Source organism: Anabrus simplex, chromosome 4 (assembly GCF_040414725.1).
Source record: "Anabrus simplex isolate iqAnaSimp1 chromosome 4, ASM4041472v1, whole genome shotgun sequence".
In the NCBI taxonomy this organism is placed as follows: Eukaryota; Metazoa; Arthropoda; class Insecta; order Orthoptera; family Tettigoniidae; genus Anabrus; species Anabrus simplex.
The window spans coordinates 12965457-12980339 of NC_090268.1; the positions used below are offsets into that span (position 1 = coordinate 12965457).

Sequence of the window (14883 nt, forward strand, 5' to 3'; positions counted from 1 at the left end):
GTTTCGTCTACATGTTTCCTCCCATTCCTCTGAAACACCATTCTACCTATTATTCCCTTAATTTCTTTAAAAATCTAGCTCTAACCAAATTTAAATATTTTGATACATTTGTTACTCTTTCCCATTCTCTGCACAGACATGACGTCACCTTATAACCCTTTTCTACTTTTTTTGTCTCTTTCTTATTCAACACTTTCTTTATCATCTCCTCTAGCGCACTACATTGAGTAAATATATGCTGGTCCGACCATCCCCCCCACATAAAATACATCTATCCTTATTTTCTCAACCTATCCATCCCCTATTTTTTGGAACTCCCATAACCCACCAGTATAAACCTCTTTTACCCCTCCTACCCTCAAATTCGGTTCTCGGATTCGTAGTTTCCACCAATTTGTTTAATAGTGATATGGCGACGACATTATAATATTATTATTATTATGCTAGGGGCTTTACGTCGCACCGACACAGATAGGTCTTATGGCGACGATGGGATGGGAAAGGCCTAGGAGTTGGAAGGAAGCGGCCGTGGCCTTAATTAAGGTACAGCCCCAGCATTTGCCTGGTGTGAAAATGGGAAACCACGGAAAACCATCTTCAGGGCTGCCGATAGTGGGATTCGAACCTACTATCTCCCGGATGCAAGCTCACAGCCGCGCGCCTCTGCGCGCACGGCCAACTCGCCCGGTCATTATAATATTAAAACCTCTTCTATTGTATCAGAGTTTTATGCTAAGACTACCTTTTCTGCCCCTTTGTAAAAGTGAAGAACATTGAAAAAAAATCGATAAAAATGCGTTTTATAATGACATGGTGGTGTTGGAACCTGTTGGTTGCCGTTCAATTGTTGATCGAAGTTGAATATTTTCAGAAAGAAGAGAGTAGACGTGTATAGAAATTATCAACCAATAAAAATCGCTGAATGTGGTTACGTAACACCATAATCAGCAAGAAACTCTAGTACTGGCGCCTTTAAGTGGTACACCATTAAAAGTGAGATCTCAGAACTACGTGTATGATGCGAGAACAAGGTGTTTGTTGGCTCAGAATTCCACTCAGTTCCTAACTCATTGTTCGCCTCTCTCTGTCAGTGAAGAGATATTCTCGAGGTTAAAATATGTTTTCTCAGTTACTCATTAACGGGTTGTTATAAAACAAAGTGTAGGGGTATTCTGGATGTCTCTAACAATAGAGGAATGGGTTCGCTGGTCTGAGTGGCTTAGACGGTTGAGGCGCTGGCCTTCTGATCCTAACTTGGCAGGCTCGAACCTGGCTCACTCCGGTGTTATCTGAAGGTGTTCGAGTACGTCAGCCTCGTGCCGGTAGGTTTGATGATGATGATGTTTGTTTTTTAAAGGGGCCTAGGAGCTAGGTCATCGGCCCCTAATGGTACGTGATGGAACAACCGGACAAGATCATTCAAATTTCAAATTATATCCACCGACTACAATTTGAAATAAATTATGATGAAAGATGCTTATGAGATTAACCCTCTTGGAGCCAAGAGCCGATCTGGTCGGCCGCTCCCCATCAGCTGGAAGAGGCCAGAGCTCCCTCTCCACTCTACTACTGTAAAGTGCCAGGCCGTTTTCAGTGGAAATACATGTATTTTAAAATTCGCGTATATCTACCGGTGTATAGCGAATACCGACATGAAATTTTCTACATATCGACTACGTAGAATACGAAACTGGTTTCGAGTGATATAAAGAGTCAGAAACGTTTTATTATTGATTTATAGTTGTCGATAACGTTTATTTTTAGGAAGAAAAAAATATTTTCGCAATTTCTCTCTCAATATCTATTTTGAAAAGTAATTTACGATACAAAAGCATATACGTAATTATGTATAATGTATTTATAAATATAATTCTATAGAATAACTAATTTGAACGAGAAAAATAAAAACGTAAAAAATAAAAAATTCAAACATATGTCACTAGTAAAAACAAGACAATTTTACTCAGCGATAAAATTCGCGTGTATGTATCGATGTTTGGCAAATACTGACAACAAATTTTCTACGTGCGGACAACACAGCATAAAAATAATTCTGAATTGTTAAATAAGTGAAAAATAATAGTTGATATTACAGTTTTTCAGAAAAAAATATTTTCTCGTTTTCGTTTGTAGTATATATTAGAAAAATAATTTTACAATACAATAGAATTTACGAAATTAAGAAATGTATGGCACTAAAGCCGTGATTTGCTTTGACCTACTAAGCGACCGCTGCTCAGTTCGGTACCTGCAGTTTAAGAGGTGAATAATGGTCAGTGAGACGGGTCCTCTCAGTAATTATTCTTGGTTGTCCAGACCGGGGTCGCCCTCTCACCCTCAGATATCTTCTCAAGTGCAATCACTTAGGGTCACTTAGATTGAGTGAACCTCGAACCAACCCTCAGGACCAGGCGAAAATTCTTGACCTGGGGGGGGGGTAATCGAACCCATGACCTCCGGGTGAGAGGCAGACACGCTACACTTGGCCCGCGGAGACCGGCATTTAGGTAATGATAGAGGACTAAATGTGACTATAAGGTTTTGCAGAGTGTAAGTGAAAAGTAAATTCAATTATGATATGGGCGGTGAAACAGACGGCAGGGCATGTTTAGGTCCAAGAACTTCGTTGAAATAGACAGGAGGTTGAGGAATGTTATCGGGTTAATTGGGACAAATTTCCACAAAATGTTCTCCAGAGACATCATCATCATATTCGTTTACACTAGTTTCATCTACCACCATATTCATTTAGTGCCGTTAGAAGCAATGAAACGTCTCTTATTTAGCTGCGGTGATTCCGCTGACGTGTCCGGTATAATTTCGTCGCTACTCTCTAAACTAAATTCCCTATCGCTATCCGATAAATCATCCGCGCTACCTTCGCATTGTTCCAAATACTGCATTAATTTATTGTCATCAATACCTGCTGAAAAAATATCACGTGAAAAACATGCTATTTTCCAGTCACAAATCCACTCACTGCAAGGAGCAATCGCTTACTGACCGGTTAGCGGTATTTGTAAACACAGGAAACGACTCTTGTGAAAGGTATAATGCCCTCTTAGAACTGCCAAAGCAAGGCCAGGCACACAATAACGTGTAGCCCGTTTGCTACAAGTTGTAACAAAAGTATGCACGTCACTATAGGTTGCCTCAAAATTATGTATATCACAGAATTTTAAGCCGGCCGATGTAATCAGCTCTGGCAACTTCCGACTGGATTTTTAAAGGCCGACCAGATCGGCTCTGGCAATTTAAAGGGCGGCTGCTCGTACTACCGCCTGGCACCAAGAGAGTTAAAACAATCAGAGGATCTAAGTAGCAATGCCTTATATTTCAATAAAATTATAGGAAATATAGGTTACAATGGAATAAAGCATAGCCTTGAAGTACAGAGATATATATGATTCAAGTTAGAAGTTAAAATAACATATTAAAATACGCAAACACGAACTAAAATAGAGTCAATGAGATAAAAGCGTAGGTAACATAAATACACTAATACAATGGACATTACTACACACGATAAAAAAGACCACTGTCCCTCATATAACGGATGAAGAGGCATGTTGACTGCTATCGAAAAAGAGCCCAAGAAATCGGTAAGTGTCGACTACGAGAAGAGCGACATTCGCTAAATAACGCTGAAGGTGAGAATGAAGTGTACGCATCTGACAAATGTGCACAACAGAGGTCTTTGCGGTTGGAAACCGAACGCCATTCCCTAAGGTCCACTTTTGCACTCTCCTAATTGCTTACGGTACCATAAATGCAGGGCACTTTATGCAGTCTTGGCTGAATTTATCCAGTCCTTTGGAGTGCGACTTGACCTAAGGGAGGCAGGGGCGTGCTCTGCGCGAGGAAGATCCAGCGGCACAAGGTAATGGCAGAATTTACCTAGACTCCTGAGGGTAGTTTGAGGAGAAGGTTTTAACCTCTTTTCTTCTAATGTAATTTTGTGAACTGATGGTGTCAATGTAGAAATGTTGGCAAGTTTGAGGACTCTGGTTTTATTCCCTACTGTGAAATATGTAATGTAAGGGAACAGAGAGTCATGGCCCTCTGTTGTTTCCCTTTCAACCTTGCATGGGTGTGTAAGGTTTTTAAAACTTCAACATTTCGTAAATCTTGTCTCGGCCTAAAATATTCTCCTTTATTCACACTTCATAGTATAGGATTAGGCTCTAGGCCCACTCAGGGTTTTAACAATTTCTATAAGCAGTGCAGGTGTTTCGCTTCTTTGCATTTTGTCTATGACTGGTTGTGTGCAACCATTTTCTTTTTCCATTAAGGCCATGTAGTATGGGCAATTACGCCCCGTGTAAATTATGTAACTGTTTCTGCGTCTTGGTTCCCTTTAGGTTTGTAATTGTGGAGTAACTGATGAATACTCTAAAGTGAGGTCGTCCAATGTGTTTCCTAGCATACATTTCTGTGTCCTTTGACTACCTCTGCGAGGCTAGAATATGGAATTTCGGAGCTCAGATTCCTTAGTAGTGAACCGTCCTGGTGAAAATCGTGTTCTTGTAAAATATTGTACCGATCAAGAGCAATAATGCTCTTTTCTATGCAAATTAACTGCCTGGTAATTATCTCAAGATTTTGTTCTTGATTTTCGGACTTTTAAGTCCCTGATATTGTTTTCGCTGACGAGCTAATTCATAACCTGCTTAATTTGTTTCTTATTTATTCAGATTTTCTGTCTTTCGATTTTAACAAAAGGAAAGAAATTAAATTTCCAAATTTCTTGTATTAAGTTCTGTTCTAGTTAATTCCATGTGCAGCCATTGAACCCAGGCACTTGTTATCACTTTGTGAACCACGGAAATCCCGTATCAATTATTATTATGGATAAAATAACGAAAGGAATAGAACAGAGCTTAAAAGTATTTTACGAAAGGGTATGACATGAAATCTTTTCAGAGCAGTGTAATTCTGTGATACTCACTGAAAGAGCAAATTTGCAGAACCTCTGTCAGCAAAGAGCACTACAGGTGGGGCGTATCTCTCGTTACTACCGCATATCTGGGAGCCAGTGGGTCGTGGAGTGGGCTCCAGGCCGTCCACCAGCTGCAGGAAGCCACCTTCACAACTGAAACAAACACAAATGTGTAAATGACGCTAAATTTAAAACAAAATATAAAGTATCCTGCCAACGACATCTTATAAGCACTTCCAGTCTAAAATGAGTGTGAATAGGATGCATGAATTAGAGTTGCAAAGATTGCAAACATGCCATAGATTGTAGACATGGCAATTTATACCATAATTTCTGAATTGTTTTTATAGACATATCATTTAAACATTTTTATAATTCTACTCGTCCCGCGCTTCTCCGTAGCATTCATTATAAATAGGTCAGATAATTCGTCCTGAAATGGTTGTTGTAGTCATATTGTTTGGCCTGCCCTTTCCATCTAATACCGATACATAATAACTGATTCATTCCTTCCATACAATATTCACTGAGCTTCGAACATCGGTGCATATCAAACGCCTTGCCTGAGATAGTGGTTCGAGTAAGTAGACACTTATTCAAGAGTTTGTCGCTGCGCTTTATTAATGGCCATATAGAAAGCGTACGTCAACTGTTTTACCATGGCAGCATCTAACTTGTTATTATTAGGAACGATTGTTGATTATATTTAAAAACTGGCGACGATCCGAGAACCCCTCTCTGGCTTGACAGGCAGCAGTCAAACATGGCTGCACGCAATCGAATTACTAAGAATGAAAATCGCATATAACAGATTTAATGAAAGTGTTCGTCACTCAGCGACCGGCTAAGTACAGAATGTATTGCGGGCTAGGGTAAGCCTTCTCCTGCGATTATTGGAACGGTCATTTAGTGATTTCATTTTATTTCATCTTGAAATCTATCTATTTATATAAAATTGTATGTTGGTATATTTAACGTTAATAGACTCAAAAACTACTGGACCGATTTCGCTGAAATTTTCACAATTTGTCCTTATTACATCTGAAAGGGATTATGAGATGGTTTTAACGAAATCGGTAAGGCAGTTTTATTATTATGAGTAATTTTATGTAATTTTATTAAATTGCAAAGCCGCACCAAGATTGGATCGACTTGATGGACAGATTGTCGCTAGGCGACAGCAGCTTACGCTATACCATGATAGTCCGCTAAATGAAATAGCGTTTGGATTTAAGTGCCGGGAGTGCCCGAGGACATGTTCGGCTCGCCACGTGCAGGTCTTGTGATTTGACTCCCGTAGGCAACCTGCGCGTCGTGATGAGGATAATATTTGCTGTATATAGGAGGATGAAAACACGCCGCATTGACTTACAAAGTACCTTTCTTGATATGAGGCGCATTCTTATGCCTATTATTTTGAAATAGCAACCCTACATGCCGTGATAGAGATGTACTGTCATGTCATAGTACCAACATTGATAGGTCTGCCCATTTTGAAGAATGTAGCTGTGTATTAGACGTGTCAAATATTTAAGAAACTGTTAAAAATGAAGAATATCAACAAAGGAATAACAAGAGTTATCACCCCCCTCCTAACGAAGAGCAACTGGGGGTTCCCAACGAGCAAAGGCGAGTATATATAATCTATAGGTCTATAGGTGGGTATGTAGGTATGTATGTATTGCATCTCCTCCTATACCACTCGAGCGATTTCAACCAAACTTGGTACACTTATGACTTAGTATCAGGGAAAAAACCTCGTGTGGGGAAAGACACCACAAGCACCTTTAAAGGGGGGGCCTTGGAGACGAGTTAAAAAATAATAAAAAATAGTGTTGAATTCATAGTTTTCGTGTTCGCAGAGATAAATAGTGACACTCCGGATTTTAAAGTCCAATTTCAGTCCCCTTCGGGGAGGGAGCGAGAGGGAGTGAGAAGTAATAATAATAATAATAAGAAGAAGAAGAAGGACAGGAAATAGAGCCCAATTCATCAATTTCAGGGTGGCTGAAGATGAATAGTTATACTCCGTAATTTGTCGAAGTCCAAGTTCATCACCCTTTGGGGAGGTAGGGACGAGGGGGGAATGATATATAAAAATAATCGGAAATAGTGTCGAATCCATAGTTTAAGGGGTCTCTGAGATGGATAGTGACACTCGGGATTTTTTAAAGTCCATATTCAGCACCCTTAGCTGGAGGGGCAAGGGGGAGTGAGATATAAACATATTAATAATAGAAAATAGAAGTTGAATCCATAGTTTGTGGTCGCTGAGATGAATAGTGACACTCCGGAATTTTTGAAAGTCCAAGTGCATCACCCTTTGGGGTGGGGGCGTGGGGGTAATGAGATATAAAAATAATCGGTAATAGTGCCAAATCCACAATTTTCGGGGTCCCTGAAATGTATAGTGACGCTCCGAAATTTTTAAAGTCCAAGTTCACCACCCTTTGGGGTGAGGGACAAGGTGAGAGAGATATAAAAATAGTCGGAAAAGTATCGAATCCATAGTTATCGGGGTCGCTGAGATGAATAGTGACACTCCGGATTTTTTAAAGATCATATTCAGCACCCTTAGTGGGGGGGGGGGCGAGGCGGGAGTGAGATATAATAATTATAGTAATAGAAAATATAAGTCGAATCCATACTTTTCGGGATAGCTGAAATGAATAGTGACACTCCGGATGTCGTTTAAGTCCAAGTTGAGCCCCAGTAAGCAGGGTTGTGAGAAGGGGTGAAGAAAAGAAAATGTGCGAATGACGGAGATTTTGGGTGTTTGTATGCATGTTCCAGCATAGGTGTCAACTAAACTTGGTACATATATCATCTACTACCTGTGAAATATACTGCGGGGGCAAGACACCCCTAGAAGCCCTAGGGAAGGGGGCGAAATAATTATAACTAAAAACGACCGATATTGGTGTTGAATCCATAGTTTTGTGGACAACGGGAGAGATTTCAGCCAAATTTGGTATCCTTATGACTTACTATCGTGAGACAAACTGCGAGGAGGTGCGGGAGAGCTAGCACGCTAGGGGTGGAGTGGGAAGGGCTGAGATGTAAACATAATCGAAAATAGTGTGGAGTAGTGAGACGAATAATGATACTCCGGGCGTCGTTCTGTGTATGTTTCTTCCAACATAGCCCTCATACAAAATTGGTACACATACGACTTACTATCTGAAAAAAATACTATTGGGTAAAACACCAGTAGCACTCCTCGTGGAGGTGGTGAAATATAAAAATAAACTAAAATGACTGATATTAATGTTTACGAGTTCGCTGAGTTGAACTGTGACGGTCTGGATGGATAAGTCATAATTCACCGCAATTGGTATGGAGATTGAGAAGGGGTGAAAATGAATGTAAAAATAACCGTCAAAAATTTAAAAATAATAGAAAAAGCTCCCTGAATATCGTTTAAGTCGACGTTCAGCCTCAATTGGGACGTTACACTGAAAGGGGTTTCGTAGTGAATAGTATAAAGTGACCGAGATTAGTGTTGAATCCACGGGGTCTCAAGGCTGATTGGTGAGAGTCTCAATGACAGTTGAAATCGTGTAGATCATATCTATACCGTGACTGATAAATACATGAAGTTATCACTTACACTATTATCGTTTTGAAAGGATCAAATACTTCCCAATCAATTCGAACTTCCACAAGGATAAAATTTTACTCAAAAATGAAATCATTTAAAACTTGAAATCAAACACATTTAATAACATAAAACTATATAATAGATGGTAAAAATCCATATCCCAGAAAGGAATTCTATAAAAATTCACTTTAACATAACTAACTGGTGATACTAATCTTAAAAGTAAACATCCTCTACCAACCGGGCTACGCCGGGTAGTACAGCTGGTATATATATAAAATAAGAGTTTTGTCTGTACATTGCTCAGAATTTGAAAAGAATGGTATTTCTGTATCGGTCATGTCCACAGTAACAAGGAAATGCAATTTTTACTTTTCCGTAATTTCTGTCTGTCTGTCTGTCTGTCTGTCTGTCTGTCTGTCTGTCTGTCTGTCTGTCTGTCTGTCTGTCTGTCTGTCTGTCTGTCTGTACACGCATCACTAGAAAACGGCTGGAGAGAATTTAATAGAAATCGGTATGCAAAGTCGAGGAATAAGTCGCTACAATCTTGGCTATAAATAATTGTATTCACACTGAGTGAAATGGTAGTTTAGGGGAAGGCCAAAATTGTATTCTTAAATATTCAAGTTATTAGTGGTCCTATGTCATTGAAAATTTGTATGCAAAGTCGGAGAATGAGCCACTAAAATCTAGGCTATACATTTTATTCACACTGCTTGAAATGGTACTTTGGTGGAAGGCCTAAAATTTAATTCTCAAATATTTATATTATTATTAGTGGTCGTATCGATAAACACTACATAACGAAAGTCATATAGAATTAAATTTCCGACCATTGATGTCTTATCCAGTTTACCGTGCCGGCTATGATAACACAGATATTCATGAATTAGTATTTTTGTTGCTAAGACCATATCAACGCCGAGCTACGAGTAAATGGGTTAACAGAATTTAATGAAAATCGGTATATAGAGACGGCGAATAAGAAACTGTAGTCTAAGCTATAAACAATTTTATTCAAACTGGATTACATTGTAGTTTAGGAAGGGCGCCTAAAATTTAATTTTTAAATACCCATGTTATTGGTCCTATTGCAAATGTTACAGAGAATACAAATTCCGACCATGTATATTTTATTCAGTTTTACTACTGACTATGATACGAGTGGTATTTCAGAGTCGGAAGAAAACTAAATGTGAAGGCCTTCAATATCGAAAGCGCATAACATTGATGACCAATAACATTACATTGACCATTGTTAGTGGCGGTGTTCTTTATCTCTTATGCTGCCTCTCAACTCCAATAGATGGGATTACTACTGCGTACCGAGTATAATAGCCTGAGTGAATACTGGCGGAAAATAGCCGGTGAGTTAGAAAAATTTCTTCTTTAGCATGCCATGTTTCTGGTTCATATATTTTCTGATACAGCTGGTACGTAACACACCGGCTCACCATAGTATTCCAGCTGTTCGACCCCTACTCTGACGCGCTGCGTTGAATGAGCAGTGTTCCTACTTAAGGCAGAGGCTCACTTAGTAGTAGTAGTAGTAGTAGTATGGCCTGGTCTAGAATAACTATTTAGGCCTATTCCAAATTACAGCACCACAATTCACTAAATGACTCAAAATTCAACCCTGTAAAGAGCCGTTTCTTAAGCTTCTTCCTCCTCACTTTTAGCAGTGAAGAAGGCTTGGAGGAGAAATTTGCCTCCAAGTCAGATAGATTTTTCCGCCGCTAGTGTAGTGAATTGATATTTACCGACTCATCGTGTACTACTAGGAAATAGATTAGTAAAAGGGCATGATTTTTGCCCTAGGAGTCTCCACTATTCGACCTCCTCCCCATCGAAAAAAATACGAAAAGTGTTCACGGATCACGGCTGTCTGCGGCTTGGTCATCCCAGCTCTGAAACTTTGGACTGTAATATCGGTAGCTTAGACCTGTTCGTTAAAATTGAGAAAATGTGTGGTTTGTGATTGATCGAGTATTTCATATGAAGGCATTGCTTTTAATTGTGCCATTCCTACTGACGTCACTGTAATGTTTGTTCATTTCAGTTGGGAAAACCAGTAAGACAGTCTTTCTGAAGACTTATTGTGACTGATGGCATGCAAGCGTGTCTACCATTACAGTGAAAATTCCCTAACTCAGTCTTCAGATGAGAAAAGATGTTTGGTGACATCGCCATCGCGTTTCTAGGGTAACGTTAAGAGCTCAATCTTGCTCACAACGTGTACACTACCTGACCTAGAATTCTGTATACAATGTAGAATTCCGTAGCGAAGCACGGGTACATCAGCTCCATGTTCCTGTACTAATGAGATGATTTGGAAGGTTTTTGTTAAAACCGTTCCTTTTAACTGCCTCTGGTACAAGAGTATGAGTTTTTAGCGTTATATAGCCCACCTGGCGGCCATGATCGTTAAGGCGCTGAAGTCTAAACGGTCTGACACCGAGGTTAGCCGATTGGAGTCAGGTTGGTCGAAAAAATTTTCACCATCAGAATATTGGCCTGCAGCGTAGGGGAGGTGGTGGTATACAATTTCTAATCACTACATTGCGTTCCAAAAGCCTGGATTACATTCCAAACCTCTAGGCATATGACGCTGTTGGTGGTGATTCGTCCGTCGGATGGGGACGTTAAGCCTTGTTGATACTTGTTGTTGATGATGATGCTTGTTGTTTAGAAGGGCCTAGCATTGAGGTCATCGGCCCCTAATGGTACGAAATGGATTGACAAATTAAAAGTCCAATATTCTCCACTGACCAGAGTTCAAAACGTGAGGACGGAGAATGAATGGATGGACATGAATTTAAAACAATCAGTGGATGCGACCCGCAATGCCTTACATTCAGAGAAACTGACGTAAAACAATAGGATTACCGATCAAGCGACTGCTGCTATAGCACGATATGAATCGATGATGCTTGCAGTCTAAAGGGGTCAAAAATCCAAGTTATCGGCCCCTCATAACGGTACTTATCACTAGGAAAGTAGAGCCAAGGTATTTGTCATATTGTGGTACTAATCAAAAGTAGCACAGACTCGCGGTATTCCACACAATACTGTATGGTACTACTCACAGGTTATGAAATTCGACATACAATACAGACCTATGGTGTTTCTCACATTGCGGCGCCATTTACAGGTAACGCAAACCTATGGTGTTCACCACATAAGTGTACTAACGACAGGTGTTTCTCATATAGTGGGTACTAATCAAGGGCAAGGCAGAACCATGGTAGCTATCATTCCATGGTCCTGCTCATATGGTGGTACTAACCACAGGTACTGCAAAAGCCGGCCGCACGGTGCTCCTGTGTGCTACAATCACAAACCTATTTGGTACCTAATAAGGTAATACTACGCGCAAGTAAAAGCGACCCATGATGTTCTCCGCATGGTGGTACTAATCACAAGTAGTTTCATGGTTCCAAGACAATCATCCCTTGGTCGCCCCTTTTAGTCGCCTCTTACGACAGGCACGGGATACCGTGGGAGTATTCTTCGTCTGCGTACCCCACCTACAGGGGGTTGTGTGTTTGGTCCGCGAGAGATGTTATTTTATTTCCCTCAAGTCCGCCGGCAAGCCGGTTAGGACCCCTCTATCCGCCACGTGGGACGCGCCACGTGGGACGCGCCACGTGGGACGCGCCACGTGGGACGCGCCACGTGGGAGTATCACCTCTCCCCCTGCTACGCCAGCGTAGTAAGTTCGTAGCGTTAAGTCTTGAGCAGACCCCTTGGTGCTATTCGACAGGAGTAGGCTATGTGCCGGCACCGGGTTTCACCCTCTCCCCACTATCATATATCACGTCATTCATTTCCTCTCATTAACTCCTCTGATGGGGTTGACGTCAGGAAGGGCATCCGGTCATAAAAACCCGCCACGACAGATTCACCTCACCTCACACCCGAGCCCGTAGCGAAATGGGACAAGGGTTTCATTTTAAAATTGTAACTTGGTCGTACGTTGCAGATATTTATCGGTGGTTCTAAACTAATTTATACTGAGTGGCTGAGACGCACCCCAACTTGGCAGGTTCGATCCTGACTGTACGTTAATGAAAGCCACGGTCGTTTCCTTCTCACTCCTACCCCTTTCCTGTCCCATCGTCGCCATAAAATCTATCTGTTTCAGTGCAACGTAAATGAACTTGCGAAAAAATCTTGTATTTGTCATGCTTTCATTAAAAGTAGTTTGAGAAATGTCGAAATTCTGCATACATCTACCAAGTTAAAATTTATGATCATTATCCTATAATAGTAAACCTCAATATTGAAAATGACCCGGTCCCTAGTAATATACCAAATTTTAGACGTAACTCTTTTGAAACATATCACATTTACATCAAAGAGTATTTAAGTCAAACAAATTAGGGGGATACCTTAACTAATGACTTAGTTATTAAGCTTGATAAATTCGTGAGCACTGAAATCAAAGGAAGGCTAAAAGAACGGAACGTATTAAGGTTTGGTGAAGTCTGTTCACACAAGAGTCGGATTGTTTCAACAATATTTAAAACAGAGAAAGACACATTGGAAGTGAAAGAACAGTAAGGAAATATAGGAAAAGCTATGTGATCTAACCGTGTAAACGAAAACGGAGTACTACAGAAATTTGATCAGTCACAATGCAGATAATCTGAGTAAGGTATCGGTATAGTGAATGAAATAACACAAAGGTCAGTTTGAAAAGAAGACATCTAATAAATCAAGTATAAATAATCCCAAGTGCCACGGAATGTCTTGTGCTCTTCCACACTGATGTAGTGGTGCCACTTCAGCAAATGGTCAGCTTGGTGTGTAGTGTCGGTCTTGAGCAGTTAACTACCACTGGGCAATTTTTGAAGATCGTCAAGTTCGCCGTAGACACCTTCAATATGTTTACTGAATAGGATCGATTTTACCACCTTGAAGTCTTGTCCATCGATTGTGGTAGCAACCCGAACTTTCACGTTGCGCTCGTTTCCATGATGCTGCCGCCCCCCCCCCCCCCAGCCGACCTACTCACCGACGAAAGGAATCAAGTGATATTGACGACTTGGGTGTCGGACGAACCTGGACAGGCTTTTGACGTTTAGATGATGATGCTTGTTCTTTAAAGGGGCCTAACATTGAGGTCATCGGCCCCTATGGTATCAAATGAGACGAAATGCAATTTAAAAGTGCCAAATTCATCCACTGACCAGAATTCAAAACGTGATGATGAAGAATGAATTGATGAATATGAATTTGAAACAATCAGTGGATAAGACGCGCAATGCGTCACAATCCCAGAAACAATATCACTGACCAAGGGACTCCTTCCAAAGCACAATCCTGAATCGATGATGCTTGTCTAAAGGTGTTCAATATATTTTGTATGTCATCGGTCCCTCTAATGGCACTTATCCAAGGCCGCACTAGATAGACAGGCCACAAGGCTCGAACCGTGACGTCACGCGAGTGGCTGGCGTTCAGCATGGTAGTATACGGTCCGCTCTCACTGTCTCCATGATATTATTAATTTATTGAACCTTAACGATATAAATGAACACGCCTTCATTTGTGGTTTTATTTAGGCTTGTGCACTACACGAGTTTTATGCGGGGGAAAACTAGCGGAACAGTTTATGTACATTTATTTACGTAAAATTAAGCTGACATCTGTCATTTGTAACGGAACCCTTTTTTTATGCAAAAGATTAAAACCCGTAATACATATAAAAATAGTTTTAATGTTACTATGCCAATACATGATAGCAATTCACAACAATAGTCTGGAACCTTTCTTAGAAACTAGGCTTCAACTTAAAACTTATCTAACAATTCTTAAGGTTTCGGTTTATCAATTTTCCTTTTCTTTGCCGATTTATGGCTATCCTTACTTGAGGATTTCTTCTTCTTAGCCACAAGTTTGTCTGCGATAACTTTTCTATAGTTATTCAATAATATATTACAAAAGACGTATATACATTTTGTCAACGTAATCTTTAAAACTACTTCTACAATCACTGCATGTTTCAAACATGACGTTTTCATTTTCCAGAACTTTGTTGACAAGCAAAATCAGAATGTTTCTTTGAGAATTACCATGTAAAAACCTCGATTCAAATTTAACTTTTATAAGTACACTAAATAATTTAAACTGTGTCATCAAAATGTTAACAATAAAATCTTATCGATATTTCAAAGCTCCCCTGTCAATTATATTGAAATAAAAATTGTCCTCCGGCTTTAACACATCTGACGTTACATTATCATTATTTAACAATAAAACATCTTGCAATACATATACAATTTTTCGTATTTATTTTACAAATATATCCACCAATATAAACTAGACCTAACAAAATGTT

The 14883-nt window shown here is 40.0% G+C and overlaps 1 protein-coding gene across 1 annotated transcript in view; it reads right to left on the reverse strand.

Moving 5' to 3' along the window:
* LOC136872119 (uncharacterized) overlaps positions 1-14883 on the reverse strand; it is a 665288-nt gene that overhangs the window by 221172 nt on the left and 429233 nt on the right. Inside the window, exon 4 of the mRNA XM_068227340.1 lies at positions 4949-5092. Coding sequence (XP_068083441.1) covers positions 4949-5092 — 144 coding nt within the window. The remainder of the gene's footprint in view (positions 1-4948; positions 5093-14883) is intronic.